This window comes from Haliotis rufescens, unplaced genomic scaffold (genome assembly GCF_023055435.1).
Source record: "Haliotis rufescens isolate VD_foot unplaced genomic scaffold, xgHalRufe1.0.p SCAF_14, whole genome shotgun sequence".
Classification (NCBI taxonomy): Eukaryota; Metazoa; Mollusca; class Gastropoda; order Lepetellida; family Haliotidae; genus Haliotis; species Haliotis rufescens.
Window position 1 is genome coordinate 29,406,197 of NW_025963824.1, and position 16,847 is coordinate 29,423,043.

At 40.6% G+C, this 16,847-nt stretch overlaps 1 protein-coding gene across 1 annotated transcript; it reads right to left on the bottom strand.

Annotated features, from left to right (window-relative positions):
• Window positions 1-10,799: 10,799 nt before the first annotated feature.
• Window positions 10,800-16,199, bottom strand: LOC124152680. The gene is made up of 4 exons (XM_048395535.1): window positions 16,130-16,199; window positions 14,483-14,826; window positions 13,186-13,579; window positions 10,800-11,561 (listed from the first exon to the last, which is right to left on the bottom strand). The coding sequence occupies exons 2-4, from the start codon at window positions 14,807-14,809 to the stop codon at window positions 11,299-11,301; spliced, it is 984 nt and encodes a 327-aa protein (XP_048251492.1). The 5' UTR covers window positions 14,810-14,826; window positions 16,130-16,199; the 3' UTR covers window positions 10,800-11,298.
• Window positions 16,200-16,847: the final 648 nt, after the last annotated feature.

Genomic DNA, 16,847 nt, shown 5'->3' on the forward strand with positions numbered 1-16,847 from the left:
CTACGTTAAGCTTCGGTAGTTTTCTCGCCCAGTTTTGTACGTCTAACCTTGAGGACGGCGATTCTAGCAAATTCGGACGCTTCATTTCGAAAATTCCTGCCTGTTTTTGCGATTACCCTTACTTAGTATACAACGCACTTGTTAAACGTTATAAAACAAATACTGATAAAGTAATGACTCAATTATTCTTGAAAGATTATCATCAATTCTTTCATTCTAATTTCTGTCAGATTTGCTAATCAAACGAAATAAAAACTAATACAAAAAAGCAGATAGATTCGGGATCTACTTAAAAACCCGGACACCTCTTGCTGAAAACTTTTTTGTTAACTGAACCTGTTTCCTGTAAATTGTAGAAATACATTTTATATAAAAAATTGCACCTGATCTGCTGCATGAAAGTCAGTCTTTCGGGCGCTAGAAAACCTCCTTCCAATGTAAATAATGAGTTGTTTTTGCATTTAGCAGCGATGTAGGACAACGAGTGGCCCCGTGGTCTTCGGCGCCGACGTTTGCTTTGCAGAGTTGCGCCCCTTAGATGACACGATCAGCAAGTTATGTGTTCGAATCCCCGATTGTGTTTGATGTGTCAGCAATATTGCTAACCACTACGCTGTCACGATGTGATGATTGAAGTAACCTCGATATAACACATCATTAAAATATATACAACGGGCGACGTGTGGCCTAAAGGAGACCTTTCTTTTCCTTTTTGTTTCAAGTACATTTATACTTTACTTTGCCTGGGGTACCCGTGAAGATCCGGGTCTTAAGCAACCCGTGCTTGTCGTAAGAGGCGACTAACGGGATCGGGTGGTCAGGCTCGCTGACTTGGTTGATGCATGTCATCGTATCCCAACTGCGTGGATCGATGCACATTATGTCAAGCACCGGATTGTCTGGCCCAGACTCGATTATTTATACAGACCGCCGTTCTATAGCTGGAATATTGCTGAGTGCGGTGTTAAACAAACAAACAAACAAACTCATCACCGCAACAAAGGCGGGTCAAGGAGTTTCGAAAGGGTATGCACAATACATTTACATCTCAAAGCACACAAATATAATCACAGCTTGATTTTTTCCCATAATCATAAGAACTCTCTGTTTAAAAAAGCGAAAAGAAACATCTTTTTTTACAATGATAAGAAATCTCCAATTAAAGCAGGTCCCTTTGTACGAAGTCTATTGCACGAATCATTATTATTATTATTAGCACATGTTTATGAATCACTATGAAATAGTGAGGAGTATCCTTCCCAGCCGGTGGCGCCCATCACAAACACATGCAAACGCATGTAAATCATTCACATAAAAAACACGCTAACATCTGGCACCAGTCAAAAAAGGGAATTGCATCAGACACCACTTCTGTCACTGATGCGTCCAATTTGAAAATGACCTTCACATGTCGTCCCCTACGCCATCACCGCCCTCCACCCCACCCGACACACCCCAACCCCATCCCCGCTGGACCCATCAGTTTGTAGCTGACTAATACATCCCTGGTACATTGTTTGTTTGTGTGTTTGTTGGTTAACGCCGCACTCAGCAATATTCCAGCTATATGACGGCGGTCTGTAAATAATCGAGGCTGGACTAGAGAGTCGGGTGATCGACATCATGAGCCTCGATCCACGCAATTGGGATGGATAACCTGCATCAACCAAGTCAGCGAATCTGACCACGCCGATCCCGTTAATCGCCTTTACAGCAAGCATGCTGAAGACCTATTCTACTCCGGACTTCCTCGAGTCCCCTGGTATATTTATCGTGACTTACAGTGATGAGTATGTATCAGCTTATAAATATTCTATGCTTAAACATCATGAGGTATTGACAATATTTTGCGTTTGTTGAATTCACCATTTTGGCCCGTTAGCTTTACGACCGTTGATAGACTCATTAAGATCCGGGGTAGAATAGGTCTTCAGCAACCCATGCTTGCCGTAAAAGGCGACTATGCTTGTCGTAAGAGGCGACTAACGGGATCGGGTGTTCATATTAAAATAGCTCTCACGTGACAACTGTCATATCTTTACATCATCAGTACAAATATTATATCATGAGTGAGTGAGTGAGTTTGGTTTAACGCCGCTTTTAACAGTATTCCAGTTATACCACGGCGTGTTAGTTTAATGTGGGAGGAAAGCCCCAAGTGATGCAGGTCTCAGACGTTTACCACTTCGATGAAACCCACGAGCACGGGTATGGTGCTGACAAACCTAGAAACATAATCGAGGCGAATCGGGATTCGAACCCACAATCATAGGTTTCTGACGTGCTCAAGGGACGCAATTCTGCACAGCGAATCGCGTCGCCTTGGACGACTGGGCCAGTTATATTATGAATCTGCCTCATATAAATATACTGCTCATTTTCTTAGACATATTTAGTAAAATATGGCACACACACAATTACTGAATTGCATCGTGTACCACTGTGAGTGGTTTTGGTAAAATAAAGAACTTGAACTCGCTTGCCGTTCCAGACGTTGCTCTGCAATGTTGTGCTGGTATCCATAATATTCCTTGTCACATGTGCATCCAACCACAAAATGGCTATGAGAAACTCATCTTGATTTTGTACACTCTGATGTACATTTTATCATCGAACTGGCATACAATATGTGACACGTTAATGGGGAAATGACTTCTTTTTTCTGTCTGCAAACCGTCCTTCGCTCACTCTGAGTTGTTCCTCTAACGTTGTTATTCGACCGTGCAACCCACCAGACTGTGACGCTCAGTCCGCTTCTTGCAGGGAGCCGCAGCTCATGAATTCGCACAATCAGGTTTTTATTTCAGTCGTTCAAGCTGCGATAATATATGATACCTTTGTCATTGTCATTTGAGCCAACGTTAACGTGTCATTAGGGGACCTATAAAATTTAGAATTTACACCTCTGGTGAATAACCCTCGATTGCCATACAGGTTTAATAACAAGGAAAACAAGGCTGTGTTTTCGTAGGAAATTTATTGAAGAAACATTGACTTTATTTCCTGCGTTTGGGGAATAATTGCTTAAAAAAAACCTGTTATAATATTGAAATAGCTTCTTAAACTTCTTTGGTAATTCTTGTTACTAAAATCTGCAGAAGAACGCCGGCGCGTATTTATCACGCAAGGCAAATATCGTCACGTAATATCATACTCTTCAAACCTTGCTTATGTCACTGAAATCGATACCTTTTGAAATCGACATCACACGACTGAACACGGTGATTAATTTCACCTGTAAAGAACCAATTACACTATATTTACATTCTATCAACACATCAAAGTGGAACTAATCATTGTTTGGTTTGTGAAATGAACACGATATTAACACGAATATACAACACAATGGATTTGTTTAGCTTTAACATAGACGTGTGAAAGTAAGCGACTTTGATCTAAAGCAATTAAAAAGAGGTTAGGTAACGACTCCCATCGCTCACCCAGACCGTGGAATTGGAAATTACTTAGCGGTCGTCTTATCACAGAGTTACCTAATCTTGACCTTCATATCTCCGAACGTTTAATTACTGGTTGAATCTCAAAGCCGTGTAATACCCTTGTGACTTTTGAGTTAGAATGGTGTTAGTTACAATGATTGCTATTGTGTTTTATTACAAATTAAATACTGGGGAATCTGTGTACATGTGCGATTGTAAACATAAGGGGTGGTAAGCTAGCCTAGTGGTTAAAGCGTTCGCTCGTCACCCCTAAATTCCAGGTTCGACTCCATACACTGTGACAAACTCATTTCCAGTGTGGGAATACTGCTGATATATTGATAAAAGCATTGTTTCAACAAATAACGTCATTTTCAATTGTTAACTTTTTTGTTTTGTTTGTTTGTTGTTTAACGCTGCAATCAGCAATATTCCACCTATATGACGGCGGTCTGTAAACAATCGAGTTTGGACCCGACAATCTAGTGATTGATATTATGAGCAGCGATTTACGCAACTAGGATACGATGACATGCATCAACCAAGTCAGCGAGCCTGACCACCCGATCTCGTTGGTCGCCTCTTATGACAATCATGGGTTACGGAAGACCTATTCGAACCCTGATCTTCCAATAACTGCCTTTGCAACATTTATGATTGGTGTTTCCTATGCTTGTATGTTTTTCCTATCTTGGGAGGAGGGGCGGTCGGGTAGCCTTGTGGTTAAAGCGTTCGCTCGTCACGCCGAAGACCAGGGTTCGATTCCCGACATGGGTACAATGTGTGAAGCCCATTTCTGGTGTCCCCCGCCGTGATATTGCTGGAATATTGCTAAAGGCGGCGTAAAACCTCACTCACTTACTCACTCACTCACTCGCTATCTTTGGAGGAACATAACGAGCTAGAGCACTGGTCCCGCCATGTAGTGAGGCCATGGATGTAGAGGTACGTCACAGTCAGCGATATTCAAGTTATATCACGTCACACCTGGGCCAGGTAGACCAGCGGTTGATAGCATGAGCACAGATCACCGCAATAATATATTGTAAACATGCCAATCAATAGTCTGGTCTTACGACAAGCTGGGGGACGTTTGGGCCCTTTTATACCTACTAGGTGTGACTATTGGTCTGGAAATCACTATTGCGATAACTATTGGTATTGAAAGAAACTATTGCGATAACTATTGCTATTGAAAGGAACTATTGCGATAACTATTGATATTGAAAGAAACTATTGCGATAACTATTGATATTGAAAGAAACTATTGCGATAACTATTGCTATTGAAAGAAACTATTGCGATAACTATTGGTATTGAAAGAAACTATTGCTATAACTATTGCTATTGAAAGAAACTATTGCGATAACTATTGCTATTGAAAGAAACTATTGCGATAACTATTGGTATTGAAAGAAACTATTGCTATAACTATTGGTATTGAAAGAAACTATTGCGATAACTATTGGTATTGAAAGAAACTATTGCGATAACTATTGATATTGAAAGAAACTATTGCGATAACTATTGATATTGAAAGAAACTATTGCGATAACTATTGATATTGAAAGAAACTATTGCGATAACTATTGATATTGAAAGAAACTATTGCGATAACTATTGATATTGAAAGAAACTATTGCGATAACTATTGATATTGAAAGAAACTATTGCGATAACTATTGATATTGCAAGCAACTATTGCGAAAAATAATGATACTTTTCAGTGTATCATTTAAGAGTTGAATTAAACTTTGGAACTGAAGTTTTCTTTATGTGATAACAATAACAACAAATAAAGTAATGTTGGAGATATGACTGATTTGTTTTTTTCTTTACCCTAATAATTTGAGAAAAAGAAACTTCCACATTACCATGTGTAAATTACTACCTATCATTATCAAAAGAAAAACAAATGTGAACAGCATTGCATGTATTTTATTGATATGGTAAATATGTCCTGAAATGTCCTACTTGAAGTGGGGAATTGTCCGATGGGAAAATGACTGGATCCCTAGGTGCCGTCAGTGAAAGCAGGTTATTGTAAATGTATAGAAGTACAGTAAAGTATGTTTAAAATAACGAACTGAAGGATATAACGAACCGTTTTTGTTTGTTGTTGGGTTTTTTTGTTTTGTTTTGTTTTGTTTTTTTTTGTTGGTTTTTTTCTCGTCCTTTATATCTTAATTAAATATCGACAAACAAATCAGATTTTACAATGAATCTAAATAATACACCTAATACACTGACACCGAGAAATGTTATAGTTTATGTAAACTGAATATCCACACACAAATCCGATCGCATTTATATCAGCAATAAAGTACACTTATATAAGACTATACGTATCCCTACGCTGTCAATATCGAAGCAATAACTTCACTTTATCTGTCATTATCTGGTATGACTGCGATATTGGATGAAAGACGCATGCCTATCAACCTGAACAGGCTCATACGATTGTTGTAAAACCCATCGGTAAACATCGGTAATCCCCGTACGTTAATCGTTTCCATCACTAAAGAGCTCCCTTTAATAACGTGAGATCATTGAATAGCTCTGTCAACATCAATTTCAGTGTGATTGACATGTGCCAAACAATGGGATGGCACATGTAGATATCGGTTGGCATGTCAATATCAGATGAGTCGGATGTCGCGAGCAACACGTGTCAACTGCACGCTGAAATTAACATCTGACAGCTCCTCAAATATGAGGGTTTGCCTGTGGGTTGCGGTGGTGATGTGTGCGCTAATACAAATGTGGTGACATTCCCACATATCCTACTGCATATTTTTTTTTGTAAAAGAGTTAAGCTGCGATGACAATTAACTCTCCTCAAAATTAACACGACAGGATTTGTAGATGTGTTTGTGTGAGTACATATTCAAAGGGACAAGACCTGTGAAGTTCCGGGGTAGAATAGGTCTTCAGCAACCCATACCTGCCGTAAAAGGTGACTATGCTTGTCTCCAACTTCAAACGTACGCTTGTCGTAAGAGGCGACTAACGGGATCGGGTAGACTAACACTTAGTCAATGAAAACATGTCTTTAAAATAATAAAAATATTTTTTTCGAAAGAACCTTTCCTCTTCTACTGTAATCAAGCAAACTAGACTTGGTTAGTTTGATCTAGACTTGCCTAGGCTTTAAGTATAAAAAATACCTAAAAATATAAATACCACAGTCATGGTGCAGGACTGGCGATCGGGTGGTCAGGCTCGCTAACTTGGTTGATGCATGTCGTCGATCCAAATTGCGTGGATCGTTGCTCATGGTGTCAATGGCTAGACTGTCTGGTCCACACTCGATTATTTACAGACCGCCGTCATATAGCTAGAATATTGCTGAGTGCGGCGTTAAACAACAAACAAAGAAACAAAGGAATCAAATATCTTGGGTTGGTGAAGACCTATTTTATCCCGGATCTTCACGGGCCTTTTTGATTCCTTCTTACAATTGATATACAAGTATCTCTAATGGGGCTCCACGGGGGCGCCACGGGGAGCTGTACACAGTAATAATTGAATATTTGTATATCCAAGGGATTGGTCTCACGTCAACGTTGTAGATATGCGACATGGCGATTACGATAACATCCGTGGTTGGTGCGTATCTTAATCCCCATCGTGATGGATTAACTGTCTGATAATCCGAACACTAATCTACTTGTTTGTACGCAATAGTTGTACTCCCCGATTGTAAGTATCGATTATTGAATAGCTCACCTGCTACCGTGAGTTCTTCGCGGAAGTTTCCTCTCCGTGTTCTTGAACACCTGGCCATTATCGGGACAACGTTAAACATGTAAGTCAAGATTGTGTACATCCAACAAACACGCTCTTCAATCATGTATGAATTATGTGACAATAGCAATATTAATCGTGACAAATGTACTATGACTGTTCGCTGCTTTCTCTATCCTTTGAAGGAAATGCCCGGTTGCTACCCCTTCTCTTAATACTCGCCGGGGCGGTCGGGTAGCCTAGTGGTTAAAGCGTTCGCTCGTCACGCCGAAGACCCGGGTTCGATTCCCGACATGGGTACAATGTGTGAAGCCCATTTCTGGTGTCCCCCGCCGTGATATTGCTGGAATATTGCTAAAAGCGGCGTAAAACCAAACTCACTCACTCACTTAATACTCGCCGGCTGACCAGAACAGGAACTCTGAAATGATGTTCTTGGCTGCCCTCATCATCAGCATGTCGAGGGGCTATAAGTGTGTTTAGTTCCCCCAAGTGTTTGTGTTTGTTTAGGGTGTGGGGTAAGGTACGTGCGGGTGGACGGGCGGTCGGATGAAGCTGTGGGTCCCATAGGCCTAGAGGCAGTTTGTTGTATTTTAATTGGCTTTTGTTATGTAGTTCATATCACACATGACTTCCTTTCTTCTGTAACTTCTTCTTCTTCATCTTTTTCTTCTTGGGGCGATGGAGAAGTCAGTGGTTAAAGCGTTCGGTCGTCACGCCGAAGACCCAGGTTCGATTCCCCACATGGCTGCAATGTGTGAAGCCCATTTCTGGCGTCTCCCGCCGTGATATTGCTGGAATATTGCTACAACGGCACTCACTCACTCACTCACTCACTCACTCACTCTTTAACTTAATACATTGTTCTTTTCTTTCACTTCTATCTATAACACAAACCACCCCTTTAACACCACCCGCGACAACATTTAAAAAAACATCTTTTGAAATCAAGTAGCAACTGAACAATCTGATTCTACATGATCACCTAAATGGTCCATATACGATGGGACCGCCTCTGTGGTCTAGTGGTAGAGCGTCCGCCCGGAGAGCGGAAGGTCCGGGGTTCGATCCCCGGCCGCCTCAGACGTCAAAAGACGTTAAAAGATGTTACTTATTGTTACCCTGTCTGGCGCTCGGCATTAAGGGGCTAAAACAAGGACTGGTCGTCTCGGCGTCAGTATACTGTGTCTGAGTGGGATTTTCATGTTAAACTGCGGCATGGTATCTCAGTGAGCTAGCACTATAAATCGGCATCAGTCCGGACTAGTGAAGCAGCCACACACACGTACATGCACGTCGCTATAATCTTGGACGCGACGTTAAACCCCATTTCATCTCACCTCTTTATATGATGGCGTGGTAGCCTAGAAGTTAAAGCGTTCCCTCGTCACTCCAAAGACCTGGGTTCGAGTTCCATAATTGGGAAAATATGTGAAAATTATTTCTGGTGCCGATGTATGGCTAATGCTTAAAAATATCAAATACATAATCATATAAACACACAATGCCATTTAGAAAGTGGTCAAATGTAACAAATGTTATATTTGGGATAACACTTTCAGAGTAAAGAACAGAATATCGTACTTTTTTGGGTTGAGTCCCGTCCGGGATTTGAGCCCACACTGCCAGCGTGAGGCACCTAATTGCCAGCACACAAAGCCAGCGATCTAACCTACTCAGCTACCGAGGCTTCCATTGTAACATTTGTTACATAATTATATAATAATATATATATGTACAAGTCTTATCAAAATATATACTCCCCAGAGAGTTGAGAATGCATACTGATCCGACCGCCTCCGTGGTCTAGAGGTAGAGCGTCCGACCGGGGAGCGGAGTCAGAATACTGTGTCTGAGTGGGGTATTCATGTTAAACTGCGGCATGGTATCTCAGTGGGCTAGCACTATAATCGGCATCAGTTCGGACAAGTAGAAGCAGCCACACACACACAATACCGACCCGAATAATAATCCTTAAGCATAATAATTGGACAATGTTCACCTCTTGCGTGCAATTCCTGTTACTACTAATACATTTATTTATTTTATTATTATTATTATCATCATCATCATCATCATCATCATCATCATTAGGGCGGTAGGGTAGCCTAGTGGTTAAAGCGTTCGCTCGTCACGCCGAAGACCCAGGTTCGATTCCCGACATGGGTACAATGTGTGAAGCCCATTTCTGGTGTCCCCCGCCGTGATATTGCTGGAATATTGCTAAAAGCGGCGTAAAACCATACTCACTCACTATTATTATTATTATAAAAAAACATTTTCCTTTTAGACGATGTACGTGTTCAAATCTGCGCACACGTGGGATTTGCGTTTATGCTTAGATATGCTTTATTGGCCCTCTCATGACAGTACTGCTCCTGTGTGATATATCTGACATGTACCTGCTCTATTTCATCGCTGTCAGTATAGAATGCTCCTCTCGCCTATACAGGTGATTGAAACAAGGTGTCGATAAACACACACACGCAAACATCTAAGGCAAACAACGATCCACTTCTTGACAAGATTTATTGACTGCTTTCTCTTCAGGGTTACAACAAAGTCTCATTCAGAGCCATCAAGCAGTTTCAATATGCGAATGCCCGCTGCAGTTGGACAATCTAAAGTGATGTATTTGAAATTGATTACGGTCGTTACTTGTGAATAGCATGTCTATTTCACACGGCGCGCACCTGCTAGGTGTTGGTGAACGTGTTTACCCGCAGTACAAAAAAAGAGATTTATATCAGCCACTGTGGTCATATATTAGCCATAAATCAGCATTGCTAACATTATGTAAACTCACAAATGGTCGATGTTAAATTTCTTCACACCGTAGGGTTTAGAAAATGTATTTTCAACTTAAGGATTCAAGAGTGGTCTTAAGTTGTATATGCAGCTGTAAAGCGAGACTACGGTGATTCCGATATAGTTCTAGTATCCAAAGAAATTATGTCGAGTATTTCGAGACAAGCAAACAATCGATTAAAAATCCTTCATCAGATGAGGGATCTGCTAGAACCATGTTGCAGAAGTTGCATTTTCAATATGCAACGTCAACGCCAGAGAATAACCTGTCTCGAATGTCCACCGAAAGAGATTCCTTTGGGAGTAAAAGGCAAAATAACGGTGACAATTGTATGAATGGATCACTGAAAAAATCGGTGATGACACCAACAATATGTCGCGTTATGTAGGGCTCATTGTGTATTGTCTTCATATTAAAATCGACCGCCTCCGTGGTCTAGTGGTAGAGCATCCGCCCGGAGAGCGGAACGTCCGGGGTTCGATCCCCGGCCGCGTCATACCAAAAGACGTTAATAGATGGTACATGTTGTTACCCTGTCTGGCGCTCGGCATTAAGGGACTAAAACAAGGACTGGTCGGCTCAGAGTCAGTATACTGTGTCCGAGTGGGGTATTCATGTTAAACTGCGGCATGGTAGCACTATAAACCGGCGTCAGTCCGGACTAGTACAAGCAGCCACACAAACACTCACACGTACATGCACGTCGCTATACAAGTGCAATAATCTTGGACGCGACGTTAAACCCCATTTCACATCACCTCATATTAAAATCTGAAGATGACATTAAAACAATCGAAATAAAAAACTCGAAACAAAAATATTTATTTCACAAACTTGCTTTAACTGCGAGCATCATATTGTACTACCACAGATTCGCTTTAATATATGTAACAGTCAAAAGGATGCACAGAGGTCGGCATCCCAGAGTCGCTTTGAGAAGTGAGCAGTACGAAGTATATGATATTCTGATCACAGATTCACTAATATATATACTCGCTTTGATATATAGATGTTCAATGTTCGTACTGTTTAGATATCATAACGAATCAGCCATGCTTAGCCCTATCAGCAATGTTCGGTGTGATCAGATATGTTGACAGGGCTGAACATGGCCGATTCGTTATGATATCCGAACAGTACGAACATTTAAAATCTAAAACTGAATCACAGATTCGCTCGACATATTTAACAGTTATACGTATGCACATAACTCTTTATCACAGATTCGCTTTGATACGTGTTTGATATGCAAGTATGGGGATGCATTCAATCCCTTTGTTCAGTGTTAGTGTGCGGATGTCCTCTTTAATGTCCACAAAGATCTTTGAAAGTTGTCAGCATTTCAAGCGTCTGTTTAAGGAACTCGTTTGTTCTGTCAACCTCCGTTTTAAACTGCTGAAAGCTTTCTGCCGACGAGTCCTTCCTCTTGATGTTGCTGAAGGCGTTTGCTGCGAGTGTGATGAAGCCTTGTTTCAGGCTCGAGCACTTGCAGGAACTGGTGCTGTTGGGACCTTGGTGCGTGGTTTGTCGGCTTCCGTGAATACTTTGACTTTGGCGACCTGATGTACCTGGTAATAAAGAATGTATAAGTATAATACATTTATCTTGACTCAAACTAGTGTTTTGAACGCCGCAATGGACATGTTGTGCCCCGTTCACCGAAGTGACCGTTTCGATACGACTGTCGTAAGTCTATAATAATAATAATAATAATAATAATAATAATAATAATAATAATCTTGTTTTTTCCTTTTTGCTTTATTTACATCTCTATAATAAGACGCAGTGGTATTTAAACCCTTTAGTACACTGGAAGTAGATTTTCGTATATCCAATCAGTAATAAGTTCCCTGCAAACATTGCGACAGTCTTACCCTTTTTCCAAGCATCATTTACCTGTGAGGGGGTACGTCGCGCCATGCGGGGCACGTCTTTGAACTAAATTATCTTTTACCAGACTAATTTAAAAAGATGTTTTTTACAGCTGTTATTATCAAAATTATAGTCAGAATTCCTCCAGATCCAAATCGAAACCGGGCTGATCAAGGTAATGATAACTGTTCCCCAAAATAGTCAAATTAAGAAAAACCTCATCAATCTTAAAAGATCGAAACGATTACTCAATACAAATTCCAGTCATGTGTGTAATTAAATTAAATATATGATATGGAACACAGGAAGATATTGTTTTATATCAAAAAAGTATTTATCATAAACATTTAGGTTTTTAAATAACATAGCTGTCTGCGGCAGTATAAATTACTTTCGTTCCCCAACCAAATAAGTTGATAAGGCTCTGACTCGTCATGCGCAATGAACAATCTCATCAAAATCAGTGCGCTATGCTAACGCTCAGAAGGTCTGAGGACACCCCATTACAGGCCATGTCAACAACCTGCCACAATTAGATACCTTATTATAAATGGTTGTGTAAGCTATATTTCGGGGGGTTTTCCTATTGAAAATTATCTTTACCTCAACAAATTCATGAATAAAAAAAATTCTTTGTAAAAATGCATTGTTCCGGATGAAATAAAATTAACTCTATAAAGTTTCGTTCCTTGCGGACATATTTAATTAAACTGTTTCAGAAAGAAACGCCCTTGTTACTTATCGTTGATGTGTTTTTCGAACGATCTTCGGAGGAAAATGTGTGTGTGCGTTACGGCAAGAACGCGTCGATTTTTTTGTTTCATATTTTTTTTCATTGTCATGTTTTGAAAAAGAGGAAATTGAAATTGACAAAGAATGATATGCATGGCTAGCTAGTCGTAAAAATACATTTGGACTTTTGACACTTGTACCATGCTTCGGTAATATCGCTTGGGCTGTTATGTTAGGGCTGTTTTCTTGGAGAGTTTAATTGTAAAATAGAGTTCAAATGCGTATGTTTTGAGAAATTTCAAACGACATAGTCATCCGTAAATAAGAAGTAGGAGAAGAAGAAGTAGTAGTACACCTGAAGAAAATATATATGTCTGATTTAAACCGAGATGAGCAAGACACTTACCCCACAAAAACAAGAATGTGCCAAAGTTAATCAATGGTCATGATAAAACAAATATAAAAAAAATATAAACATATTAAAGCTTAAAAAAATATTCTTTATCAGCATTTAATGAAAAGAACCGATTTCAAAATGACAATCAATTTGATGTGACCCATACAAGGCGGAAATACTCGTATGCATACCTGTTTCTGCTGGCTGCACAGGACAGTTATAAAGAAACACCCCCCGATCTGATGATGATTGTTGTACAGGGGTACGACAGGGCGGCATTCTGGGACCTTCATTATTGATGTTGTTGGCGCACAATTCCGATTTCGGGGTAAATCTGACGTCCACAGACTCCATGTCATAACGTAAGTCTCTCACATGACTGAATTTGAATTCTTGTGATGAATCAGTTTGTCGCTCGTGGTTTGAAGAATCGAAAGATAATCTTTTTCTTGATGTTAGACACGTCCTCGGCACGGTTGAAGGACGAGACGGACGGTGAATGTTTTCTATGTGCTTAACGTCAGTATAGCACCGGCGGGGTTGACAACAAGCAACCTTGGTTGGGGTATTTTCGTAAATGTTTCTCTGAAAAGGAACAAAAAGACAAATACATATCAATCATTTCGTGTAAGATATTTCCTTGTTATTTAACGCCGCATTTAGCAACATGCCAGTTATATGAATGCAGTCTGTATATAATCGATTCTGGACCGGACTGACCATCGATTGATCTTTATGAGCAGCACCCAACGCCGATACGATTGCAAGCAATCAACCAAGTCACCGGTCAACCACCTACCCGAAATCCAAGCAGGTCACGTAATTGCAAAACATGATAGCTAGTCACTTGGGGTCCAATGGAATGTAAAAGGCAAAATGGACACGGTGAATGATTTCCTATCTATCGAGATCTGTTCTAACAAGATTGGGGGGCACGGGTGGCCCAGTCGTCTGAGGCGCCGCGATTCGCTGTGCAGAGTTGCGTCTCTTGGGCACGCCAGAAACCTATGATTGTGGGTTCTAATCCCGGTTCGCCCCGATTATGTTTCTATGTTTGTCAGCACCATACCCGTGCTTGTGGGATTCACCGAAGTGGTAAACGTCTGCGACCTGCATCACTTCGGGCTTTCCTCCCACATTAAGCTGACACGCCGCGATATAACTGGAATACTGTTAAAAAGCGGCGTTAAACCCAACTCACTCACTCTAACAAGATTGCACTGTATATAGAGGAACGAGCAGTACTATTAGATGGAACATAGTCTGATTGTTGGTCCTATTTCGCAAGTGCGGTAACCGTGTTCCTATGTATTGATTGAATGAAAGTATTTGTCTAAAATTATGCAGGGTAATGTAACGACAACGAACAAAGTATTGAGTTCAACTTGGGCATCGAACTGGATCATTGGCATGACGCTAGGCTATCTACTGGGCCACGACACCAGACATAGCAACATATATACGACTATACAAGTTGAAGACACTTACCAATGTGGATTGGTAGGGTGGCCACGCGTATCCTGTAAACTGATCTCTCGGTGGACGGCGTGAACTGACCCTATCATCGTCTTGACAACACAGTCTGCAATCACACGGAGTCCTGTGTTGGCTGGGGCAGTGATACGCTCCATGACTGTGCATGGGACTTTGTGAGAAATATCCATGATCCGTTATAGTGTCATATTCATCAATATCAACTTCCTCATATTTTCGCTTGGTGGGGGTTTTGTGGTAGATTTTGCGGTACTGGTCAGCGCCAGGTCTGGTCATTCTCTCCAGGGGATCAATAGAGTAATGGTCAGTGTGGTAGGCCATTTTGGTGTGGAGGTATCCTGTAAAAACAATGAAGTGGATATTTACTTCTCTTTACTAAAATACTCGTGATACACCCAGAAACAAAAAAATATCTATTGCGTTTAAATGTAATTGTGTGTTGTTGCTCCAAGCCACCCTCAAAGCGGGGCCACGGGTGGCCCAGTCGTCTAAGGCGCCGCGATTCGCTGTGTAGAGTTGCGTCCCTTGGGCACGTCAGAAACCTATGATTGTGGGGTCGAATCCCGGTTCGCCCCGATTATGTTTCTAGGTTTGTCAGCACCATACCCGTGCTTGTGGGTTTCACCGAAGTGGTAAACGCCTGAGACCTACATCACTTGGGGCTTTCCTCCCACATTAAGCTGACACGCCGCGATATAACTGGAATACTGTTAAAAGCGGCGTTAAACCCAACTCACTCACACCACCCTCAAAGCATTATTTTACAGGATACATACTGTGACACACAATCTGTTCCACATTTGAAAAGCATTCGTAATACCCAAACATAAATTGTAATTAAATTATATTTTATTATCACAACATACAAACACAATTTTCGCAATGTGTTAATAATCTGTCGGGGAAAAGAAATTATACACAGGGTAACTGCATGTGACCAAAGAATTGCAAACATTACCAAAACGTTACTGGGCTAAAACGGTCGCTGAAACACTGTAAACTTAAGGTCCAAAACATAGCCATGCTACCCGTATCCTATATATGTGCATCACTGTCGAATAACCATTTCTTGTTTATTTCTGTTTATTTCATTTTTAATCAAACATGGGGTTTTACTTTCTTTTTCCGGGCAGTGCAATTACAGTGCTAACCGTATTCACAGTAAACTACGGTTATAACGAACTCAAAGGCACCGCTTTTTTAATTCGTTATAACCATAGTTCGTTATAAGCATATATACAGCATACATATAGCAAATGGCCGGGGCCAAAAAATAAGTTCGTGATATCCGTCAGTTCGTAATAAGCGTGTTCGTTATAAACGTAGTTTACTGTATTACAATCATTGTACTGAGTTCTGCTTGTCTTCATCTAATAATAAAACGCAGACTGTTTCCATTATGACGTTGCATTTGATGAAGAAATGACATATAATTACATATCAGCTGCTGATGCTATCAACACAGGTCAAAATGTATGTATTATTAAAATTGACCTCAAAACGTTTCCACACTTTTTCCATTGCAACGTATTAAAAAAATATAAAAAATAGACACGAATGGTGAATAAATGTTGCGCGACAATTACAAAGAGATTTGATGAGAAACAGCCTTCATCTCTCACATCAGCAAATATGCCTTACCCTATATCGCCTGTCCTTAGTGGTTTCTTGGAGAGTGTGACATTAAATCTACACTGTCTTTATACTAGACTTCTGTCCACCCTGCGTGATCAACAATTAGTCAGCTGCTCCGTTTCCATAGTAACAGTGCTATTGTTTACGGGTCATTGTTCACGTAAGGGTCAGTAACAGTTACAACACCAATGTGCTAAAAGATCGTGAAAGCCATGAAACATAAAAGTCGTGCAATGCGCCCGTTACCAACAGATCGATGTTCGTTGGACAAGAGGTGCGAAAATTATCTGAACACAGCACAATACATGAAAGGGGCCGTTCCATATTACACCGTGTGAAAACGAGGCGTAGAGGAGCCGCTAATGGCTTTCGGTGTGAGGAGTTTATGGGGGTCGGGTTGTTACAAACATCATTTATTGCGTGACGACTTCACGGGGCGAGTTAGTCGCAGGATGGCTTGATACATATATGCTTTGTGTGGAGATCAATTATTGTAGGAGCACAAGACCTAACGGGTTTGTCACGTGACGGGTGATATCACGTGATGCTTATTAACGCGACAGCTCAATTAACGGGTTGTGGGTTAATATTAGATTTGAAACTATGTCCACTTTGATCAATTTTCAAAGAGTATTCCATTCATACAAGATTTCAAAGTTACCAAACACATGTACAATGTGTAAGGTATGTGTTTATTTATTTCCACGGTTTAACGCAAACAATA

Bases quoted from the DNA above. Each gene is read 5' to 3' on its own strand.
- LOC124152680 (XM_048395535.1), bottom strand. From the start codon at position 14,809: ATGGCCTACCACACTGACCATTACTCTATTGATCCCCTGGAGAGAATG. The intron at 13,580-14,482 runs GTAAGTGTCTTC...GTTCCTTTTCAG, and splicing joins CACCCTACCAATCCACATTG to AGAAACATTTACGAAAATAC. The intron at 11,562-13,185 runs GTATGCATACGA...CTTTATTACCAG, and splicing joins TGTGCAGCCAGCAGAAACAG to GTACATCAGGTCGCCAAAGT.